Source organism: Diceros bicornis, chromosome 37 (genome assembly GCF_020826845.1).
Source record: "Diceros bicornis minor isolate mBicDic1 chromosome 37, mDicBic1.mat.cur, whole genome shotgun sequence".
Classification (NCBI taxonomy): Eukaryota; Metazoa; Chordata; class Mammalia; order Perissodactyla; family Rhinocerotidae; genus Diceros; species Diceros bicornis.
In genome coordinates this window covers 9,074,658-9,097,175 of record NC_080776.1, presented here as the reverse complement: position 1 = coordinate 9,097,175, position 22,518 = coordinate 9,074,658, and the positions used below count along the sequence as shown (strand labels likewise).

The 22,518-nt window shown below is 48.5% G+C and overlaps 1 protein-coding gene across 3 annotated transcripts in view; it reads right to left on the bottom strand.

Moving 5' to 3' along the window:
* Positions 1–4,025: 4,025 nt before the first annotated feature.
* The window catches only part of TTLL4 (tubulin tyrosine ligase like 4), a 37,910-nt gene continuing 19,417 nt past the window's right edge, over positions 4,026–22,518 (bottom strand). For 2 of the 3 annotated variants that reach the window (XM_058533012.1, XM_058533013.1), the window contains 18 exons: positions 20,220–21,816; positions 19,270–19,379; positions 18,875–18,938; positions 13,328–13,449; positions 12,783–12,893; positions 12,376–12,452; positions 11,456–11,647; positions 11,273–11,355; positions 10,943–11,071; positions 9,670–9,792; positions 9,265–9,363; positions 8,816–8,950; positions 8,214–8,351; positions 6,552–6,654; positions 5,710–5,920; positions 5,505–5,575; positions 5,019–5,104; positions 4,026–4,556 (listed from right to left, as the gene is read on the bottom strand). In XM_058533012.1, the coding sequence (XP_058388995.1) occupies positions 4,298–4,556; positions 5,019–5,104; positions 5,505–5,575; positions 5,710–5,920; positions 6,552–6,654; positions 8,214–8,351; positions 8,816–8,950; positions 9,265–9,363; positions 9,670–9,792; positions 10,943–11,071; positions 11,273–11,355; positions 11,456–11,647; positions 12,376–12,452; positions 12,783–12,893; positions 13,328–13,449; positions 18,875–18,938; positions 19,270–19,379; positions 20,220–21,718 (3,612 nt within the window). In that variant the 5' untranslated portion in view covers positions 21,719–21,816 and the 3' untranslated portion in view covers positions 4,026–4,297. The remainder of the gene's footprint in view (positions 4,557–5,018; positions 5,105–5,504; positions 5,576–5,709; positions 5,921–6,551; positions 6,655–8,213; positions 8,352–8,815; positions 8,951–9,264; positions 9,364–9,669; positions 9,793–10,942; positions 11,072–11,272; positions 11,356–11,455; positions 11,648–12,375; positions 12,453–12,782; positions 12,894–13,327; positions 13,450–18,874; positions 18,939–19,269; positions 19,380–20,219; positions 21,817–22,518) is intronic. The other variant, XM_058533014.1, reaches the window with a different exon arrangement.

Sequence of the window (22,518 nt, the reverse complement as noted above, 5' to 3'; positions counted from 1 at the left end):
GTTACTATTTACGGAAGAAACATTTTTGGTGGGGTTACTGTTTTTTATTTTGTCTGTTTTAGAATCTACTTCAAATCTGCGCTATATATGTATCAGGCACTTTGCTAGGCGCTTTACATACCTCTTTCCCCCCATTTAACCCTCAGAACTACCCTGTGAAATAGGCTTTGGTCTCCTCACTTTACTGACTGAAAGTTAAATATCTTTTCAAAGTGGTGTTAGCTTTTCCTGTGACAGTCTGTAGCATTCCACACGTCTCAGTCCACTATAATTAAGGCACAATGGGTTCTAGAAAACAACTACCCGGCTACTGATCCTTCCTGTATTCTTTTACCTATGAGAAATCTGCCAACAGCAACACAAGGCTGCTTCCAGTCTTCACTGCTCCAAAGCTGATCAAAGGGGAAGTCAAATGAGCCTGCACAGACCCGTGGACATTAACGAGGGCGTGAACTCTGCTACACCGGGGCTCTAAAAGGCCAAGAAGGGTTGAGAGGCTGGATCAGAGTCGCAGTGGCATGAAATGGAGCCCCCTCAGCCACACATCTCTGAAAACTGTCAGTATTTCTAAGTCTCAAAGCAGCGGGGGAATGTGAACAGTGGACAGAGCTGAGCCTCAGTCTTACAAGACAAATCTGGAGGAAGCCAGGAGGGGAGGCCTCCCGGCTGCCTTTGGTGATCACCTTGTTGGGTAACTAATTCACCTGACGAGGGAAGCGGAAGGGACTGTGCGCCTGGATTACCGGTCTCCTTCACTGGCCCAGTGTTGGAGGGTCCGAGAGTAATTAGGTGTGTCCTTTGGTGAGGGTGACAGGGAGGGACAATCAGTCTTAACCATAAACATGTACCTGTAAGGACACTGTCCCCCAGCACAGCTGTTGGGTCGGTGCATCTGTTCCTTGGCTCCAGCTCCAGTTCAAGGTCTGTATCTTCTGCACCCTGCTCTTCTCCTTTCCAGCACCAAGCACCCATTGCTCCCTTGCTCTCCCTGTCTTATCAAAGCTTCTCTTGGGATAGGACTCCATTCACATACTTCTAATGCTTCATGTGCTTCCTGGCCCAGGGAATCTGCATTTTGACTGTGAAATATTTAACCAAAGAAATAAATCCCCAATGAAGAGTAAAATAGCATGGGGCCAGACCGGTGGCGCAAGCAGTTAAGTGCGCGAGCTCCGCTGTGGCAGCCCGGGGTTCACCGGTTCCGATCCCAGGCGTGCACCAAACGCACCGCTTGTCAAGCCATGCTATGTCAGTGTCCCATATAAAAAGTAGAGGAGGATGGGCATGGATGTTAGCCCAGGGGCAGTCTTCCTCAGCAAAAAAGAGGATTGGCATTGGATGTTAGCTCAGGGCTGGTCTTCCTCACAAAACAAAAAACAAAAAAAAAAGAGAGTGAAACAGCAGAATGAATGATGCTAGTGTTTCTGTGTGCACCGGGATGCGGGTGGGAGTGATGAGGTATCTAACCCTGCCCCAGCCGCCTTCCCCTCTAAAATGTCTCTACAGCTGCTTCACCCCCCTGTGGAAAGGGTGGTACATTTCTGAGCTGCCTTTCCCCACCCGAGCAACAGGGCTTGCAGAGCAAACGGGGAAAGCAGGAACTGTGCATGAAGTCCCTCTGGTCCCAAGTGCTTTTACTGTGTTTTGCTTAATTTTCACAACCCTGCGCTGTAGGTATTATACTCATATTATGAAAACACAGACTTTAAAAAGTTAGACGACATGCCCAAGGAGACAGAGCAGAACTGAAATCTGAACCCAACGTCAGCCTGAGGCCCATGCTCGTTTCCTACCACAGTGCTCCCTCTTCATTAGTATTGCTTCTAAGTTGCTTAGTTTCTGATCAATCCTGAATGGATCTGAAGTAAACAAGACTGGCAACCACCCTCCTGGCCCCCACCCCAAATCCTTACCCCACTGCTCCAGAGACGCTCTGTACTTCAGCCCTGACTCAGGAGCACTCACTCCCCTTTCTCCAGGGACTCAGTGGGTTGTCAACTTAGGAAAACTGACACATCTGACAAACATTTACTTTATTGTACCCCCAAATTTAAACTTTCAAAAAAATGTCATTACTTCCCCCAAGTTCCTTATTTAGCGGAATACCTTATACTGTGGGCATTCATTCCTAAGTATGTATGCTGAATGCTTAATGAGCAAGATTTAATTTTCTCTCAAGGGTGAAAAGGAAATATGATACCTAAGCCTCATTCCTTTCTCCCACCCAGCCAAACACCCATGCCTCTCAGATACTCAAATCTGATGAAAATTAAATATATGTATAAGCATGTTTTAAACCTCTAAGAACGCTCTATTTTCATCACTCCTTTAATTTCTTAAGTCCTTCCCTGCCTCCTGCCCACTCCATTCCCACCATGCTGCAATGCTAGTCCCCTTTCCAGTTACGGGGATGGAAATGGACTGGTTGTGCTGTGTGGGGATTCTCAGGAGGCAGGTCGAAGAACTGAAGCTGGTTTCCAAGGAGTAAACCAGCTCAGCCAGGCCTCCACACGAAGCCCTTGCACAGAGGACCAGCCACAACAAAAGTGCTTCAGCAGGTGGCTGGTTTTCTTAGGAAGGCTGCTTACTGCCCTGTCACAAGGTTCGTTGCGACGTCTGCGTTAGAACACTGCATCCAGGTAGGAGAAGAGGGAGTTTGCTTCAGTTCTATCCCAAGAGATTGATCAGGCCTGTCAAGGACCTCTCTTGCTAGGCCCGACTTTGAAGTCCTTACTATTGCGCAGTAGGCGCTGCCCCAGGACTTTGCCACCAAGCTTTCCTCACAACTGTCAACACGGCCTTTGGACTGGCCGGCACAGCCATCTACAGCGTGGCCTTGAACCCCAGCAGGTCTCTCAGAGATTGTTCCATGGCCCCAGGCCAACTTGCCACAGAACCCCAGAAGTCACGCAGTCTACATTTTTCCAAAGCTCAGAGAGAATGAAAGCAGAGAGAGCCCAGAGTGAGACTGTGAGCAGAGATTCCTGCCTGATATGCAAAGGGGGAAACCTGGGTATCAGAGCCAGGGGCCAGTTGGCTTCTTGCATGGCCCCACTTCTAGAAAAACGAACTAAAGGAACTACAGAGTTGAGGAGGGGGCGAGCAACAACCGGGAAGTGCTGGGTTAGGGAGGAGCATAGCTCAAGTGAAAACAGCCTTTCAGACCCAACCCTCCCACCTTGTGCTTCCTCCAGGCTCCACTTTGCCCCAGGAAGGAAAGTACACCCTCTGGTTTAGGGGCTCGTGTCCTTTGAGATCTTCGTATGTACAGTTCACTCAGTCAACATTTATTGAGCACTCACTGTTTACTGAGTTTTAGAGAGGGAGGTAGATTCGGTTAAGAGTACAAGAGTTTAGTCGGCAGCCTGACTGGAAGCCCATCCTACGATGGTGACTGCTCCTGAAACCCACCCGCCACGTCACCGCTCTGCCTGCCCTAGCGACCTACACAGTGAAGGGAATAAGCGGAACATGAGACATCCTCTGCGCTGTGGGGAAATCTCAGCTCCTCCCACCCTCCCCCTGGATTGTGTCCTTTGATGAACGGACACAGACAACAGCAACTGAGATTACCGGGGCTCCTTCCCTGGGGCCATGGGAAATGCACAACGTTCACAGAACCTCTCAGTCAGAGCGCTAAGAGGTAACATCCACGAGAGAGAAGTCTAGAAGGCTGAGCAAGCAGCAATGTGAAGCCAGAACAGCAAGCCCTGGGGCTACCGGCTGGGTGGGTATATGAAAGGAGAAACGGTTTGGAGGTGGTGAAGCTCCCAAGACTAGGATGATAGGAAATGGGTTCACCATGGCAGGGCCTCTCCCTGCTGTCCACTGAGGAAGTTTCTGAAAGTAGCTCCTCAAGACAGGTGGTAGGAGGGTGAGACCTAAGCAAACGAGGACCTTCAGAGGAACCTCCTCAATTGCAGTGGATTTCAGGCCCAAATACGTTCAGAATGTTTTCTCCTCTTGAGCTAGAATTCAGTCACGGCACCAAGGCCTAAAACAAACCACACATGGCTCTCTGAAGGTAGAAACCAAACCCTGCTTTATAAGGCTGAGTGGCCATCACTGGCTTCTCTGCTCGGATATGAGGGGCCAGCCAGTGAACCTTCCTCACCTTCTCCCCGTCCCCACCACCCTTCCAGCCCTCCAGATACCCATCTTTGCAATTCAACTACTTCAAAAAATACTCTGAGGAGGGGCAAGGTGGAGGGGGCGGGGGCTCAGGCTGGCCAGCCAGCCGGGTCCCATGAGGTAGCTAAGGCTGGTGCTCCTGGGCAGGGGCTAGTGAGGGGGCCAGTCACGGGCTCACAGCAGCCGGGAGGCAGTCCCCAGGGGACTGGGAGGAGGAGCAAGTGGAGAGTCTCGGAGTCCCCCCCGAGTACTTGATCACAGGCAACGTCTGGGTGGAGAGGCTGGGCTCTCTGCGCGTGTCCTCACTCTCCTTCAAGGAACTGGGTTTCCTGGGGAAAAGCACAAGGCCAGCTTGGGTCTTCTTGGGCTTGGGTGTGGTCTTGTCTTCAGAGAGTGGTACGCTTCCCTCGGAGGAGCTGTGTTTTCTGAAGGGAACAGGTGGGGAAAGAAATGGCTGAGACACTGTGTAGCTAAGACCTTAACCTGCATGCAATCTGCCTTCAGAGTCTGAACCAGGCATTCACGACATTATGGGGCTACAGACCATAACTATATGGAGATACAAATGACCATAAAATACATTTTATTTATCTGAAGGCTCTAGAGCTTCAGTGCAAGTGTGAAGGTGTGTGAGAGTAGGAGGGCTAAAGATTTCCCACAGCTGGTGGGTACAGCTAAAAGTGGCTGCTTCTGCAAATGATTCTGCACTGCAGCTCGCCTTCACTGGGCATACCAAAAGCCACCAGGAAGAGGACTGTGGCTGCATATTCTTCCCACCAAACCCTGGCTGGAGACAGCTGCTGATCTCGTCATAATCCACAAAGAGAAAGGAAGAAAACTCCCTGAACTCACACCCACCATCCTTCCCTTGCCCAGGCAGCACTCACCCCGGCTTGCCACTCTCCAATTTGGAGAAAGCACTGAGCGTCACGTCACCCTTGGGGACAGTCAGAAGAGTCGTTGGGAGAGACCACTAAAAACAAAGGAAGCAATGAGGCCAAAAGGGCTGGGCAGAGGTCAGGCGGGAGTGTCGGGGCCTTGAGATTCTCCCTGATCTACCTGAGTGACCACGGAGCTCTCCCCTTCCCTACCCTGCAGGCATGGGCTCACATGGGAAAAAGTCTTGGGTCTCTCTCAATTCAGACAACAAGTTGAGGCTACAAAACACTTTTTGATCCTTGAAAGAAAGACACCCAGGGAATCCTGGAGGCAATCATTCCCTTGAAAGGGAAGGGTCATGAAACACAGAGGCAGGACCTCAGGAAAAAGTGAGAGGGTCTGGACCTACACCCAACCCATGCTGCACTCTTAAGACGGAGGAGGGAGGGGCCTGAGATGGAGCTGCCCCTCTCCCCACCAGTGGCATCACTCACCATTGGAGCGGAATCAGAGATGGCTCCTGTGTGGAACCCTTTGTAGCACCAACTCCGAAGCAGATCGACTCCTAGGACAAGATCAACAGGGATGGGACTTAAGAGGGTGAAATCAACTGGCCAACTGTTCTTGCCAGAGGCCCACTTCTTGATGCACTGGGATTTAACCTAACATGGCCTCCTGTGGGCAGTGGGGACACATCACCTTTGAGCTTGTTGGCATGGTACTTCTGTTCCCACTGGGTGGTGAGAATGTTGAAATATCGTGGCTGCTCAAAAAATCGGAGATAGCGAGAGGAGATTCGAGAAGGAAAAATTCGTTCAAATTGACCACGGCGAGAAAACTCATCCTCCATCTCGACCAGAACCTGAACGTCATCTGGCATCAGGACATCCAGCACAGATGCATAGAAGTCCTGTGGCCCAAGGAACAGAGGGAAGAGGGTGTGATGGGGAGTGTAAGCCAGAGGCAGACAAGCAAGAAGCTGGGGGACAGGGAGCACAGCTCTGGGGTCCTAGGGCTCCAGGACCACCAAGGCAGCCTGGGGGGCCGGCTCTGGACCTTGTCTGTTCCCAAGTCTACTGAGCTTAGCTGGGGGATGAAGACACTCTTGCTCAGGGTGAGTGAGCCACCAGGGCACAGAGGTTAAGTGGTTTGTTGGATGGAGTCAAGATCAGAATCCAGCAACTCAAATATGGCAACAGCCTTGTGTCTGCCACTCTTCCATTTGGCTCCCTCATCTGCTCCGAGAAAGTCAAGCCTTCCAGGGGTCACTGCACCTCAGGGAAAGAAACCCAAAGGGTCTACAGCTCTGACAACAAGAGTGGGTTAGTACAGCATTTTGCTAAGAGCAGTGGTTCTTGAACACGCGATGAAGGCCATCAACTGTCTCCCATACATGTCAACAAGTCTCTGCACACCAAGGGGCTCATGGGCCTGGGTTAGGAAACCCTGCCCTAGAGAGAAGAAAAACTGGTTGCCTCAGGGGACCAGATGTTTGGTCAGGAAAGCTTTCTTCTGGCACTGGGGAGAAGGCAATTTCCTACCTGATCAGGAATTTTCTGGGTCAAGTAATAGTCTTTCTTCATCTTCTGTGCAGTGAAGTATTCCGGGGCCATTTGAGATTTGTCCCTGGGGGAGCTCGGCAGGCTAAGGAAGAAGAGGGAGGAAAAGCAGCGAAGGCGAAGGTCAGCAACCTCACATCCTGAGGACACGCAGAGAGAGACCAAGCAAAGAAGACACCCTCCTCAAGAGAAGACAAAGACCTCCGGATAGATGATCGTTATGTGACCAGATCAGACTGGAATGCACTCCACTCAAGTAGCCTGTCTGGGAGTCAAAGATCAAGTACCATGGAAGAACGAAACGAGTACAAAGTACCCTCTTTAGGTTGCATTTGAATGATAAAAATGAGGACCCTGGAATAATCGCTGTATACCTCAGTTTAGTTTAATCTAGTGAACACTTACTAAATACCCAGCTCAGCATTACTGGCTGTGTGATCCTGGGCAAACTACTTGACCTTCCTGCACCTCAGTTTCATCATCCTCATTACTATGGTTACTACTGAGAGACACAAAGATGGCCTCCAAGGAGCTCACGGTTGGCGGGTGTCAAACGACAACCAGAGCACAGAGCCAAACAGGAGTTCACAAGGTATGGTGGAGAAAGTAAGTTTGTGACCAGAAAATCAGGATCTGAATTCCAGCTCTTTGTAGCTGAAATGACCTTGGATGGGTTACTTAATCCCAATGATTTTCACTTTCCTCATCTGTAAACTGAGGATACTAACACCAACCTCAGGGAGCTGCTGTGGGGATAAGTTAGAGGTTTCTTTTTTTTTTTTTAATTTTTTTAAATTAATTATTTTTTTCCCCCAAAGCCCCAGTAGATAGTTGTATGTCACAGTTGCACATCCTTCTAGTTGCTGTATGTGGGACGTGGCCTCAGCATGGCCGGAGAAGCAGTGCGTCGGTGCGCCCCGGGATCCGAACCGGGGCCGCCAGTAGCGGAGCACGTGCACTTAACCGCTAAGCCACGGGGCCGGCCCAAAGTTAGAGGTTTCTCCTTACACATAGCAGGTACCAACTAAATATCAGCTCCCTTCCCTCAAAGGCAGTTCCGAATGGTTTGGAGGTATGGAGGAAAGAGAGCCCACACTGAGCTGGCTTCATGAAGACATCGCCTCCAGCAAGGCTTTAGTTGCCTTGATGGATGACAGAGGTCACAACAGGGAGGTCTGGCTGAAAGGCACTCAGGAGGAAGAGACCCCATGAGCAGAGGAGGGGACACTATGGGGGAACAGTGAGGAGCAACGAATGTTTCAGAGAGGAGGCTGGACTAATTGAGCCATAAGGATCCTTCCATCCTGGAGGTTCTGTGAGTGATCCGGTTTGTCAGAGCACAGGAGCCACAAAGAGAAGTCAGGGGGTGTGCCTGGGAAAAGGAGGCTGGGGCCTCGAATGTCCCCAGGAGGAATTTAAAGCTGATTCCCCAGGCCCTGTGGGGATTCCTGAGCAGGGGAGCAATATGACCAAACATGCTTTTAGGGGCACTGATGTGGCAGTGGTGCATGGGTAAACTGTAGGGGCAGAGCGAGCAGCAAGGGAGAACAAGCAGGGGGGAGCACCCAGACACCATTCCTTCCCAGAGTCATGATGGGGCTGTCCATGCTGCCAGCCGAGCCACAGACAAGCAAGGAGGCTGACCTGGTGGTGGAGCTGCTGGAGCTGTTGGAGCTGGAAATGACATCCTCTGCGTTGGGCAGAACAAAGCCTGCCAAGTTCAGAAGGTCACGGATCATCTGGCCTTTGATGCTGATGTCCAGTGGAGAGTTGGAGTGGAGGCTTCGGGGAAAGGATGCAAAGAGTGGTAAAAGCAGACTCCAAAACTGTTTCCAGTTATACGTCCAAGTCAGTGCTAGCCCCATTTACTCCCTGGCTTCCCTAGGATGAAAGGGCTCAAACATCCAAACTCATGAGCACCATCATGGGGATCTTCTTGCCCCACAGATAGTGAATAACTTCACTCAGCGTGCTTCCTGCCCATGACCTTGGGTGGCTAGGGGAAAAAGCATGCAGTAGGGATCAAGTTTAAAAGAATAACTTTTAACAATCTCTTTCCATCCTCAAAGAACCTTGAGATAATGGCAAAGAATGACTGAATGAGCAGACAGACAGACCATGAAGAGAAAACACACTTTTCCCTAGTGGAGGAAAAGTCTTCTCAAAATGCACAAGACTAGTGCGGAAATGGGCTCATGAGGATCCAGGAAGGGCTCTACTGTGAGTGCCCTGAGAATACCACCCACCTCGGAGAAATGTTGACTTCCAGGACCCAGGGCTTGAGGTTCTCATCCAGCATGATGTCGAAACCAAAGAGCTCATGGCAGCTGTAGGGCCGCCGCACATACATCTTCAGCAGGCTGGTCACATAGGGTTCTGACCTGGTCACGGGAGGTGGAGGTATTCAGCCCAGCTCCTCCCAGAGGGCCCTGCCATGGAGTGGTCCAGATATGGGAGAGCAGAAGCAACCCAGGAAAAGCAGCTCTCAGGAGAGGCCTCTGATTGGGGGCCAGCTTCTGGGGATGAAGTTTAGTAGAAGAGCAGAATTTAACTCGATCCCCTCCTTCCTAGTCCCTGTCCTCAGAGAAACTGAAACATAGCATGGTCTAAGCCTGGAACACTGCAGTGTGGGGGCCCATGAGAAAAGAGGGGATTCGGTGGCAGGCCCCAAACCCAGGGTGGCAGTATGACTCACGAGATGATAGTTTTGACAACGACATCCTTTATCTTCTCCCAGATGGCATCACTGTTGACTCCCTTCTGGCTCAGGTAGTTCCATAAAGCCTTCAGTGCCCTGCGAGGCGGGGGGCGGGAGGAGGGAGTATTTGGGGTTATATTCTATGAATGAGTGATGAAGAAAAGAAAAAGAAAAGAGAGTAAGAGGCCCAAATGTTATTTTCTTCATCTCTTCTTTTGATGTTTTAAATTAAGAAAGAGATGAGCTTGGATGCAGACAGACCAATTTTGAATTGTCAAGTGTTTACATAGTCTTTGGGTCTTCTATTAATCCTTGACTCACCAGCCCTCTGAACCTCCCAAAACCCTAGCACCCTGTGCTCCTCCAGGCCTAGAGGAGTCTGACAGGGACATTGCCTGATACCATTTGTGGCCCTGGCAGGCCGTTTCATCTGCATTGGCCTGGTACTCAGCATTCTTTTTATTGACACTGTAGTTGGTCAGGTGCATGAATTTGTTGCCAAGGCTCTTCATGGATGGGGAATACCTGGAAGTGAGGAGAAAGGCAGAGCTAAGACGGTTAGGACTGCAAGTGGACAATGGTCCAAACATTTTCGCCAATCCCGAGGAGGTAAAGAAAAAGTGGACACATCTTTTCCGATACACAAGGGCCAGAGAAGTAAGTCTGTTTGTAAGGTTTCTAGAATACCACAGCTAAACTCACCTCCTTTATCCCACCTCAGTCCTGCAGGAAGACCCTCTCCAGATTCAGTGAAGTAGAGAACTTCCTTATTTCCCATTCCCCATGTGATATTGTGATTTATAAGAACAAATACATATATTGACCTCTGCCCCAGTTCCTGACACAGAGCTCCTCAAACCCTTGGAATTTCCTAAGTGTTAAGAGCACCGAAGCTTGGAATTTTTAGCCCTGTTCCCCACTCTCTTAAGAAAGGAGAAGGAATGAAAGTGCTCAATCATGCCTACGTGATGAAGCCTCCACAAAAATCCCCAAAGTACGGGTTTTGGAGAGCTATTCCAGGTGGGTGAACACGCGGAGGTGCTGGGAGAGTGGCGAGCCTAGAGAGGGCACGGAAGCTCCACGCCCCTTCCCACATACTTTGCCCTATACATCTCTTCCACCTGACTGTTCGTCTGTATCCTTTACCATATCCTTTTATAACAAACTAGTAAACTTAAGTAAACTGTTTTCCTGAATTCTGTGAGCTACTCTAGCAAATTAACTGAACCTGAGGAGGGGTCACAGAACCTTTGATTTATAGCCATTCGGTCAGAAGCACATGTGGCAACCTGGACTTGTGACTGGCATCTGAAGTGGTGGGGGGAGGGGCAGCCTTGCGACACTGGACCCTTAACCTGTGCAATCTGATGCTATCTTCGGGTAGATAGCGTCAGAATTGAGTTAAACTGTAGGACATCCAGCTGGTGTTGTGGAAAATTGCTTCGTGTGGGAGAAAACCCCACACACCTGGTGACCAGAAGTGTCAGAAGTGAAGTGTTCTATGTAAAAGGAAAGGAAGACTAGGTTTTCCCCAACATACCCCACGTTCTCCTTTGCTAACAAAATCTACCAAAATGTTATGTTATTTTTCTGTTTGGTGTCCTCCAGTTTCCCTCCCTCTCAGAAAAACAAATCCCCAAAGCTGTCAGGGGGAGGCCTCACCACCACCACATACTTGCAACTCGCAAAGCGGACAAGCCCATCCGAAAAGAGGTAAATCCGTAAGGGATCGTAGGAGGTGACGTAAACATAGATTCGCAGATCAAACTTGCTGCCGCTGATGAGGTAGGGTTTGTGTAGATACCTACATAGGAAGAGGCCAGCTTCAAGGACATGACAGATGAGATAGAGCCAGCTAACAGTCCTTGAGATAAAGACCTCAAAATAGTTGGCTGAGGAAAGTCTTTGGCTGCGAGGACAAAGGGCAGAACATCGTAAAAAGAGAACCTCCAGGCTGAGGAGAGGGGAAAATGTGGAGCGGGATCTCAGCTGGAGACAGGCTCACCTCTGCACCAAAAGAGGCCTTCGCTTGGGGAGCTGACTCCACTTGTGAATGACCTGGATGCCAATGCCTCGAGCTGATGCTGGCTAGAAGTCAAGAGGAAAGGAGATGCGATTTGCTCCTGGCCCAATACTCCGTTGTTGCCATTCTCAGACCATGGCCTACTACCCACTGTGACCCACTCACTGGCTTAACAATCCACTTCTGGCGGCTGCTGCTCTCCCAGGCTTTGCGCAGGAGCTTGGCATCCTGGGGCAGGATGAAGGACTGGGGGAAGAAACTGAACTCCTTCTTGCCGAAGCGGCTCTGCATGCGGGACAGGTTCCGCCACAGTCGGTCCTTCCGCCCAATCTGGAATGAACCTGGGAAATGGTTTAGCTACAGAAGGGACAAAGGGTGAGAGCAGGGAAAGAGCCCAGGTGAGATCACGAGGAAGATGGCAAGACTCGCTATCCCATTCCAACTTCCTTAGCAACATTCTAAGCTCCTGTTCCCTCTTATCATCACTGTCTAACAGTCCTTAAGTATTCAGCTGCCGAGAACTCACCAAAGATGATTAAAACACAAACAAAACACAACAAAATTCAGTGCCTCTAGGAGTTGATAGTTCATGATACATAACAGTGATCAAGGCAGACAGGATATTCACCTTAAGTGCAAAGAAAAAGCTTTTAAGTCTTTTTCCATGACAGCCTATAGCACAAAGAAAGGAAAGCACCTGGCTGTCGGGAAGTCGGGGGCAAGGGACTCATTGGTTCCAACATGAGACGAGAGTCCTCTTTACACTTATTCAGCTTGAGGAATGGCGGCAATGTGCAGTGGTTATAGGGGAAACAAGAAACTGAAAAGAGACGCTGCATCTCAAGACACATTCGAGGAACAAGTGTCCTTGAGAGGCTGCTACTGCCCAAGACACTGCAGCTGAGCTGCTAGATGTGCGTGAGCTGCTCAGGTCTCACATTGCTGCCTCCTCCTGTACCTTCTCACTCTTCTATAAACCCTTCTGACTTCTCTGTGGTCACCCTCCTCTCCCCCGACTCCCAGTACCAACTTCCACCTGCCTAGTCCAGGGCCCAGAGGAAGAGCTCCTCAGAAAGGGTCCCTACCTTCTGATGCTCCCGAATGGAGCGGAAACTGGGAGACTTCATGTGGTGACCCCAGCAGCCCAGCCAGTCATCGTTTCCTATAGAAGGCACGTGAGGGAGTCAGTCCTGCTAGCAGCTCTGTCCCTGGGACAGAGATTGGCCCAGAGGCCCCAGAAATACCACAGGTCCTGGACACAGCTCCCAGACCCAGTTTTCTAAGAGTTGCCATGGAGCTGTCCTACACGGGGCCCTGGGGTCAAGGATAGAACAATGGCCCTCTGTCCTCCAGTTTTGAGGAACTGGCTCCAGTCCAGAGGGATTTCAGAACAGTGTCCTCCTATGAGGTTGAAAACGTCAGGACGGGGTCCCCTCACAGCAGGAGGCATCTAGGGGGCAGAGGACCGGCTTGCAGTACGGCAAGTACTCACTCTTGCTGATTTTGAAGTGGGACCGTCCAATGGTCTGCTTGACAATGTTGGGGGTCACTGTGCTCATCTTCCACCGCAGCAGCTTCCTCTGCTCCCAGGGAAGTTTCTCCACTAGGGAAAGGGGTGTGGGGAGGGTGGAGAAGAGCAGAGTCATGGTGAGAAGAGGAAAAGGACAGCACTGCTGCTCAACCTTCCCTGGGGAGGCAAGTCACTACGCATCACTGCAGATCAGAGTGTCGAAGGAGCACACTTTGGGGAAGAAAGGGGCTGCACAGGAATGGGGAACAGAGAGCAGGGGAGGTTGAAAGGGGAGAGAGACAAGGTTAGAGGGCAAGAACCAAGCATGAGATTATGATGCTGAGAAGGGTCAGCTAAAGGATGGACAAGAAGAAGGCCCCCATACCGGACCGGTGAACCAGGTGGGGAACCGAGCATCCTAACAGTCATTCCAGAAAGTCCCTTCCTCCCACTGCCACCTCCTCCCAGCTTCGCCAGCATCCTTCTTCTGGGGGCTCTTCTGGGCTTAGACACTTGGCCAGGTTTACCTCTCTCATCCCGAGTACCAAAATAGATGGTAGGAGGCACATTGGGAAAGAGACTGTAGATGAGGGCTGGTCGGACAACTTTCTCATTGGAGAAGGGTTTGGTCAGAATCTCCATGCAGTCCCTAAGATAAAAAACACACATGTGGTAGGGAAAAGGAAAACCGTACGTGCTGAAGCGCTGTTACTATTACATATCATTTCTTTCAGGATGCTATCTTTCAAATTGTGATTCTACAAAGACAAGTTTTCCAACACTTCATTCTGTGACACAGCTCCAAGATCTCCTGTGACTAGCCACAGGCTGGGGAAGTCCCTGAAAACAGTGGTTCTGAGAGCACGTAACGCATTTGGGTGGATACTAGTAGAAGAATATGTTACACCAAGACAAAGAGAAATAAATGAGGAGAGAAAAAAAATGATATGGATAATTAAAAAAGAGGAAGAGCAGAAAAGACCTAAGAAGAGGTATAGAGATTTTTAAAAAGAAAAAGGGAAAAAAGCAACAGAAAGAAAATAGTGTGGGGGCCAGCCCCGTGGCTTAGCGGTTAAGTGCACGTGCACTGCTACTGGCGGCCCGGGTTCAGATTCCGGGCGCGCACCGACACACCACTTCTCCGGCCATGCTGGGGCCGCATCCCACATACAGCAACTAGAAGGATGTGCAGCTATGACATACAACTATCTACTGCGGCTTTGGGGGGCAAAAAAAAAAAAAAAAGAAAGAGGAGGATTGGCAATAGATGTTAGCTCAGAGCTGGTCTTATTCACCAAAAAGAGGAGGATTAGCACGGATGTTAGCTCAGGGCTGATCTTCCTCACCAAAAAAAAAAAAAAAGAAAATAGTGATACTTCTAACTCATTTGATATTTAGCTTTATCTGGAGATATGTGGATGATTAATGCTCTTCTCCATTTTGGAAATGATTTGTGACACCAGATTTTTATGTAACAGTGTGGTAAAGCAGGTCTGGGGATCTGGAGCAGCGGGCCATGGGGTCCCTACTATTGTTCCCACAGTGGCTCGGCCAAGGCTATCTGAAGGGTCTCAAAATAGCGAATACTTTCACTATCTATCAGGTACAAGCTGACAGACCCAGACCATTTCTTTAAATAGCACTGAAAATGGAGAGAACAGTTATGACTGTCTATACTGAGCTGATATGATTACAAATACTACTATTTAAGGTTAATTTTTAAGCCCGGCCCCGTGGCTTAGCGGTTAAGTGCGTGTGCTCTGTTGGTGGCGGCCCGGGTTTGGATCCCAGGCGCGCACCGACGCACCTCTTCTCCGGCCATGCTGAGGCCACATCCCACGTACAGCAACTAGAAGGATGTGCAGCTATGACATACAACTATCTACTGGGGCTTTGAGGGAAAAAATAAATAAATAAAATTATAAGATAATTTTTAGCTTATAAAGAGCCACTCTACCTGTTATTTTGCAGCACAATAGAAATAGGCACTGTATGTAAAATACTTCAGTGTTTTAAACCTTAGAGATTTTTAATGAACTTTACTGGGTCAAGTTAAATACTAATTCCCAATTAAATAATTCCAATTAATTCAACTCTATTCCTCATTTCCAAAATACTTTATTTCAGAGGCTTTTAATTTACTGAATATCAGAATTTGAGATTGTTGGAAATCAAGGAGAATGAGTTAAGATTTAAAAACAAAGACAAGACAGGAATGTAAAACTGTACAGCCACTCTGGAACACAGTGTTGGCAGTTTCTAAAAAACTAAACATGCGATTACCATAGGACCCAGCAATTGCACTACTGGGCATTTATCTCAGAAAGATGAAGACTTACGTTCACACAAAAATCTGTACATGATCGTTTCTAGCAGCTTCATTTGTAATAGCCCAAAACTGGAAACAACCCAAATGTCCTTCAACAGATGAATGGTTAAACAAATGGTGGTATATCCGTACCATGGAATACTACTCAGCAATAAAAAGGAACGAACTATCGACACCTGCAACAAGCTGGATGAATCTGCAGAGAATATGCTGAGTACAAAAAGTCAATCCCAGAAGGTTACATATGGCTATCACTCCATTTGTATAACGTTCTTGAAATGACAACATTATAGAACAAATCAGTGGTTGCCAGGGGTGAAGAAGGGGATGGGAATAGGAAGGAAGTAGGTATGGCTATCAGGGCAACAGGAAGGATTCTTGCAGTGATGGAAATGTTTGTATCTTCACTAACATTAATATCTTGGTTGTACCATACTGCATTATAGTTTTGCAAGATGTTACCATTGGGGGAAACTAAGTAAAGAGTTCAGGGGATCTCTCTGTATTATTTCTTAAAACTACATGTAAATCTACAATTGTCTCAAAATCAAAAGTTTAATTAAAAAAAAACAAAACTCTTTGTTAGCTGCCTCTCAAGAGTACTAGACTTATCCTCAAGAGGCCTGGCTTCTGGTCTAGCAGTGCTAGAAACTATGGCCTTGAAATAGTTACTTAACTTCTCTGGTCCTCAATTTTCACATCTGAAAAAAGAGGCTGGACTTGATGACCTCCATCTCTAAAATTACATGATTCTTTTTTTTTTTTAATTTTTTTATTTTTATTTATTTTATTTTATTTTATTTATTTTTGTGTGTGTGTGAGGAAGATCAGCCCTGAGCTAACATCCATGCCAATCCTCCTCTTTTTGCTGAGGAAGATCAGCCCTGAGCTAACATCCATGCCAATCCTCCTCTTTTTGCTGAGGAAGACCAGCCCTGGGCTAACATCTATTGCCACTTCTCCTCCTTTTTCTCCCCAAAGCCCCAGCAGATAGTTGTATGTCACAGTTGCATATCCTTCTAGTTGCTGTATGTGGGACGCCGCCTCAGCATGGCCAGAGAAGCGGTGCATCGGTGTGCGCCTGGGACCCGAACGCGGACCGCCCGTAGCAGAGCACACGCACTTCACCGCTAAGCCACAGGGCTGGCCCCTAAAATTACATGATTCTGCGCTGGCCCCGTCCGCTTAGGGGTTAAGTGCACGTGCTCCGCTGCTGGCGGCCCGGGTTCGGGTCCCAGGCGCACACCGACGCACCGCTTCTCTGGCCATGCTGAGGCGGCGTCCCACATACAGCAACTAGAAGGATGTGCAACTGTGACATACAACTATCTGCTGGGGCTTTGGGGGAAAAAATAAATAAAATTAAAAAAAAAAATTACATGATTCTTAGAAATAGATTGTGAAACAAGAAATGCAATAAATTATTGCTGGGTAGAGAAACAAACCTTTCTGTAATTGCCAAATTCTCTTTAATAAATATATAAAGCTTTCATAACTGAGAAAAGACAAGACTTTAGCAACCCAAAAGTATTTCTGATTTTAGTCATCCTTAAAATGCAAGGTCGTTTACAATTCACCAATCTTCATTTGCTTGAAAAGCCATGTTTTAAGCTTCATATAGATAAGAAAGACTGTACATTTTATAGGAGTTAAATTAACTAATGAGCAAATTATAACATTTTGTGAATCTTCTCTTATAAATCAGAAAGGTTAAATAACAGACTGTGCAGCTGTCCTGAAGCAGGCCTGAAGACAAACCCAGATGACCCTTAAGTGTGGAAAAGGTGGGACTCCAAGTCAATTACATGTTAAATATCTTTCTCTTACGGAGAGTGGAGGTCTCATCCGTTAGTCAACATCCAACATAAACAACCAGAAGGAGCTTTGCTTTTCTGAAAGGAGGATAGGTTAGGCTTAAAGTAACAGAATTTATGCACCAGACTCAGGGTACCTATGACAGGATTTCTATCCACCTTCACAGAAAACCCCAATTCTGTCTCTCCACTTTCCAACAGCTCTCTCCACCTTGTTGGTTTGGAACTCTAAAACTGATACAGCCACTGCCACGTCATATTCACAGAGATGCAGCTTGCCTTGTCCATACTAACCAAGGCATGGAAAGCTCCTCTTCCTCTTAGCTTCGTTTAAGGCACAGCTGACACAAAGAAAAGCAACCTGAGTCTGGGTGCTCCATACGTTAGGCAAGCCTTGACACATACAGCCAGATTTTAATTAAAATTAGGTTAGAAATTTTGCACTAAAAACAAAACAAAACTCACCAATTTTCTATACTCGTATTTTGTTTCTTTTACATTTTCAGCAGAAATTATTAAAAAAAAAAAAACTTTAATGTTTAGTACTTCGGAGGGGTTCTTTTTAATATTTAATAAAACAATGTAATTAATGATGAGAGCCTCATATCGGGCAAGGTGGGAAGTGGGAGGGGAACAAGAAAGATTATGTTGAAGAACACTGTCTACCCAGAAAGGTGGTGTATATGATCCTTTAGCAAGTTCTAAAAACCTTGAGCACAATAACATGTCCTCATTTACAGTAATGTCCTCGTATGAGTAACTTTCTCAGACTCCTGCATCCCCACCCCTCCCCCGACTGCCATCTCATTTATGCAGCATCCCACAACTCCCTGTTTCACAGAAGAAGGGCCTACATTGAGAGACTGACTTTTGGTCCCCTAGTTAGAGACGGATATCACTCAGACTCCACTAAGGGCAATCCATAAAATAATCTAGATTAAAGGTAGAGAATTTTTTTTTTTTTTTGTGAAACAGATTTGCCCTGAGCTAACATCTGTTGCCAATCTTCCTCTTTTTGCTTGAGGAAGATTGGCCATGAGCTAACATCTGTGCCAATCTTCTTCTATTTTTTGTATGTGGGATGCCGCCACAGCATAGTTTGATGAGTGGTGTGTAGGTCCACGCCCGGGATCCGAACCTGCGAACCCCGGGCTGCCAAAGCTGAGTGTGCGAACTTAACCACTGTGCCATTGGGCCAGCCCCATAAAGCTAGAGAACTTTTAATTCAATTTCTTGTTACTAAGGTTAATGTCAGTCTTATTTTCCAATATAAAACTAGCCTCAGAAGAAAGAGCATTTCAAAAAGCCCCAATTAGGGCCGGCCCAAAGTGCACGCGCTCTGCTGCTGGAGGCCCGGGTTTGGATCCCGGGTGCGCACCGACGCACCATTTCTCTGGCCATGCTGAGGCCGCATCCCACATACAGCAACTAGAAGGATGCGCAGCTATGACATACAACTATCTACTGGGGCTTTGGGAGAGGGGCGGGAAATGAAACAAAAAGCCCCACTTAGTGGTATATCTATCTCAGAAATGTTTCGGACAGTGGGACATATTTATAATGCAAGATGGCAATTACCCTCATGTGGGTAGCCTAAGAATTTATCTCAATCGTGTTTCTTCATTAATTGGATAGTAATTTTCTAAACATTTCTTGAAATTATTTGCTTTTTACTTGAACAATTTCTTTGGAGCCTAGAGACCAAACTGCAGCCTAAGAAACATGGTACTGTTTTTAAGCCCAACTGATGAAATATGCTTCAGCTCCCTTCCATTGCTCCCTGCTTGAAAACCGAAGTCCCAAATCTAAAAATTTGGTAAAAATGAGTTAGGATTAACAGGGTCATTAATGACTTAGGTGATTAAGCTCTTAATCATCATAAGGAGAGAGAACATGAGCATCTACCAACAGTCTACATAGCCAACACTCACCGCGAGATCACTGCCACCGACTCGCTGGGGGAGACAGCACTGAGTGAAGAGCACTCTGAGTCTCCTGCGGAGGAAGAGCAGAGAAGTTCCGACTGGGAAACTCACCAAGCCTCGGCAGCAATTCCTTGGACATCTTGGCTCAGCCTTCTTGCAGAGCCACGAGCACCACCCTGCTGCCTTGCACTGCCTTCCTTGAGCTCGAGAGCAGAAGGGAGAAGACAAGACTGATGGGACAGGAGGACTAGAGAACAAAGTCCCCCAAAAACCACTCCTGCCCTTACACCCTCCAAGGCGAATGATTAATGTAGGTGATAAATTGAGTCAAGGACCTTAGCCCCCTTCCATAGCAGGTGGGGACCAATTCCCTGCTGGAGGTGAGAGGGTCCCCTACTCACCTTCCTCCTCTTCATCCTCATCATGGCTGCAGCAGTCTTCCAAACCATCCACTAGCTCTTCTTCTAGATCTTCAGCCTCAACCTGGTCTAGCTGGACGTCAGTAGCTGAACTACAAGAAAGAATCATGCCCCAGCCCAGCCAACTCCATGAGAGAAGTCACACATTCTCACCCCATCATCTCCAGTGTTCGCCTCTTCCCCAGTCACCAGTCTGCTGTCTCTCATCTGGATCTCACAACTTCATTTCTCTTGCCCTCAGAGCTTAGGTCTAGCCATAGTTCCTCAATCCTACATCCCCTATTCTGCAGAGAGGACTATGTCTTCCACCTTCTTCGAAGTCCCTCATAGCATATAAGTACAAAATTCTGCAGACAAAACACTATAAGTGAATGTCTGGTAAATGACTATGAAGGTCCCTAGACCTCTCTCTGGGAACTCAGAACAAGGCCTTGGTGGACCAAGGTTCTCGCGAAGTAACAAGACACAAGAGAAGGAGCCTAACTCTGAAATGGCCGTCATACCAGGAATTACTGAGAACCTGATTTGGTTTGGAATTAAGTAGAAAAGTCACAGGTTCCAAGAAGTGGTGTTTGGAATTCTTGTTGCAAGCTAAAGCAGGGGTAGGCAAACTTTTCATCTAAAAGACCAGATAATAAATATTTTCAGTTTTGTGGGCCATTTAGTCTGTTGCAAAGACTCAACTCTACCATTACAACAAGCAAGCAGCCACAGACAGTAGTAAATGAATGGGCAAGGCTGCGTTTCAATAAAATTTTATTTACAATAGCAGGCAGCAGGCAGGATTTGCCGACCTCTGCCCTAAAGTAAAACCAAAATTTTAGCGCAGCTAAAAATTAAAACCAACCTTCAGAAACATAGGATCAGTGTTACCAAACTATAGTGTATACATTCTACTGCTCTAAATGAACCCAAAACGTTTTCCAACTTACCCAACATCCCTAGCACGTGAGTCCAGCTCCCTGGCTTCTTTAGGCCCCTCCTTCCCAAGCTGGCCCAGATGGAGGGAAGAGAGGTGGGTGGCCACATCAGCTACGCCGAGGGGCTGAGGGGGAGAAGGCAAAACTGGAGTTTTGTCTTCTCCACGTGGTGGGGAGTTGATCGCAGATCCACAGGCAGGGCTGTGGCTGAGCCCATTGGCATGTGAGGCAAGGAGGTGAATGCTGATGCGTTTGGTACAGAAGACTGTACTGTCCAACTCCAAGGTGTCCGAGGCTCCAGGGAGGATCCTACTGTCTGCTCCAACATCCTCCTGTGGGAACTGCTGGCCTGCCACAGGAGGTTTCCACTGCCTGTTCCTATTAAGGAGATCCCATTGCAAGCTGGGGTTCATGCAACAAGACTGTTCAAACTGGTAGCCTTGCCTCGGCTTCTTCTCAAAGCCTCTTTCAGTCAACTTCCTCACGGCCTCAGTGAACCGAACCTCCTTAGTCAGAGCCTGGGAAACAGAGTCGCCATCCAGCCCACAGGGATGCGGCTCTGCCCTCATGGCTAAGTCACTCTGGTTGTGCTGGGGAGAGGCAACACTGGTGGTGGAAGTGTCTAAGGAGCTAGGGGTAGACAGGGTGCTACGGGCAGGGGCATCATCTAGGACAGTGCCATTCCTCTTGGGTATCTTGTGTCCAATAGGCTGGGGTGCGCAGTCTCCAGTGCCCCCTGAATGATGCCAGGATACCAGGTGGATCTTGGGTGAGGATACTGTCCTCAGGCCCTCTGTGGCCTGCAATAAAGGCACTTTAGTGCTATTTGGCCGCATGAAGGAGTTGTTATTTAGCATGGGCTTGTAGGAGGAGGAAGAGGAGGGGAGTGGAGATGGGATCTTCCCTGAGATGGCAGAGGCCAGGCTCTTCCTTGAAGGGTTTTCCCCAGCTGCTCCCAGTGAGAGGTACGGATCTGTGGATGAGGAGGCCATGGGCTGGGCCATGGGGGAGACTGTGGAAGAAGTGGCCTTACTGGCAGTGACGCTGACAGGGAGGCTCTTTTGAGGGAGAGAAAAAGGTCTTTTTTCTGACGTGCTTGAACGCACGCAGAAAGACTCCAGCTGCTGGTACGGTTTGTGCCTATAGTTGGAGCGGCGGTACAGCAGGGTACTGCTGAACAAGTCCGGGAGAGAGTGCAGGTAACAGGGGCTGCTCTGGCCTGCAAGGACAGCCGTGGTCCCAGAGCTACATAAAGTGCTGGGGCAAAAGAAAGATGCCGGCTGAGGTGGGACACCCAAGAGGCCTGGGCCCAACCCTGCTGAGAGCGTACCCACGTGCTTCTTCTCCAGCTTCCAGATTGGCTTCACCTGCTGATGGGCCTGAGCCCAGACTTTGCCCTCAGAGGGTTTCTCAGGTGGCGGGGCAGGCACTGGGCCTGAGGGCCCACTCTGCTTGAAGTTGTTTCCCTGGCGGAGGCCAATACTGTAGTGCTCTGTTCCTGCTGAGGCCATGAGGGGCCCACATCACAGCCACACGGCCTCATGGCCCAGCTCAGGTAAGGTGCTACGCACCTCCAGTAGCAGCAGCTGCATCCTTGAAGACCGTCAGCCTGAAGGAGAGAGAAACAGGTGGGAACGTTACAGGCCCAGGAGGACAGATACAACAGTACAGTGGTCCTCAGGTAAGCAATAGAGTCCCACTTTGGTATTTGTTGGGCCACCAGTCTGGGTTATCATTTGGGGCCCAGTACTCAATTCCAAGGGTAGGGCCGGCCCCGTGGCTTAGCGGTTAAGTGCACGCACTCCGCTGCTGGCGGCCGGGGTTCAGATCCCGGGCGCGCACCGATGCACCGCTTCTCCAGCCATGCTGAGGCCGCGTCCCACATACAGCAACTAGAAGGATGTGCAGCTATGACATGCTATGACATACAACTATCTACTGGGACTTTGGGGGAAAAAAAATAAATAAATAAAATTAAAATTCCTAGGGTGTTTTCAGTGGTCTTTCAGCTGCCCTCATGGGATCAAAGCTGGCTTCATCAAGGACTGAGACTTTAAGGCTTCACCACTATGAGTCTGCTCACGTGTTGCCACTCTCTTATTCAGAAAGTTCTTTCCTCTCTCTCCAAAGAAAAATACATCTTTCTGTTTCACCATCCACGACTTTACATGAGGGGCTTCCTTCCCTCACCTAACACCTGTGTGGCAAGGAATAAAGCAAGTCTAGGGGTGGCAGAGAAAGCAGTCAATATCTTCCTTCTCATCAACCAATTCTGAAAGGTCAAAGAGCATTTGAGAAACGTATTTTACAG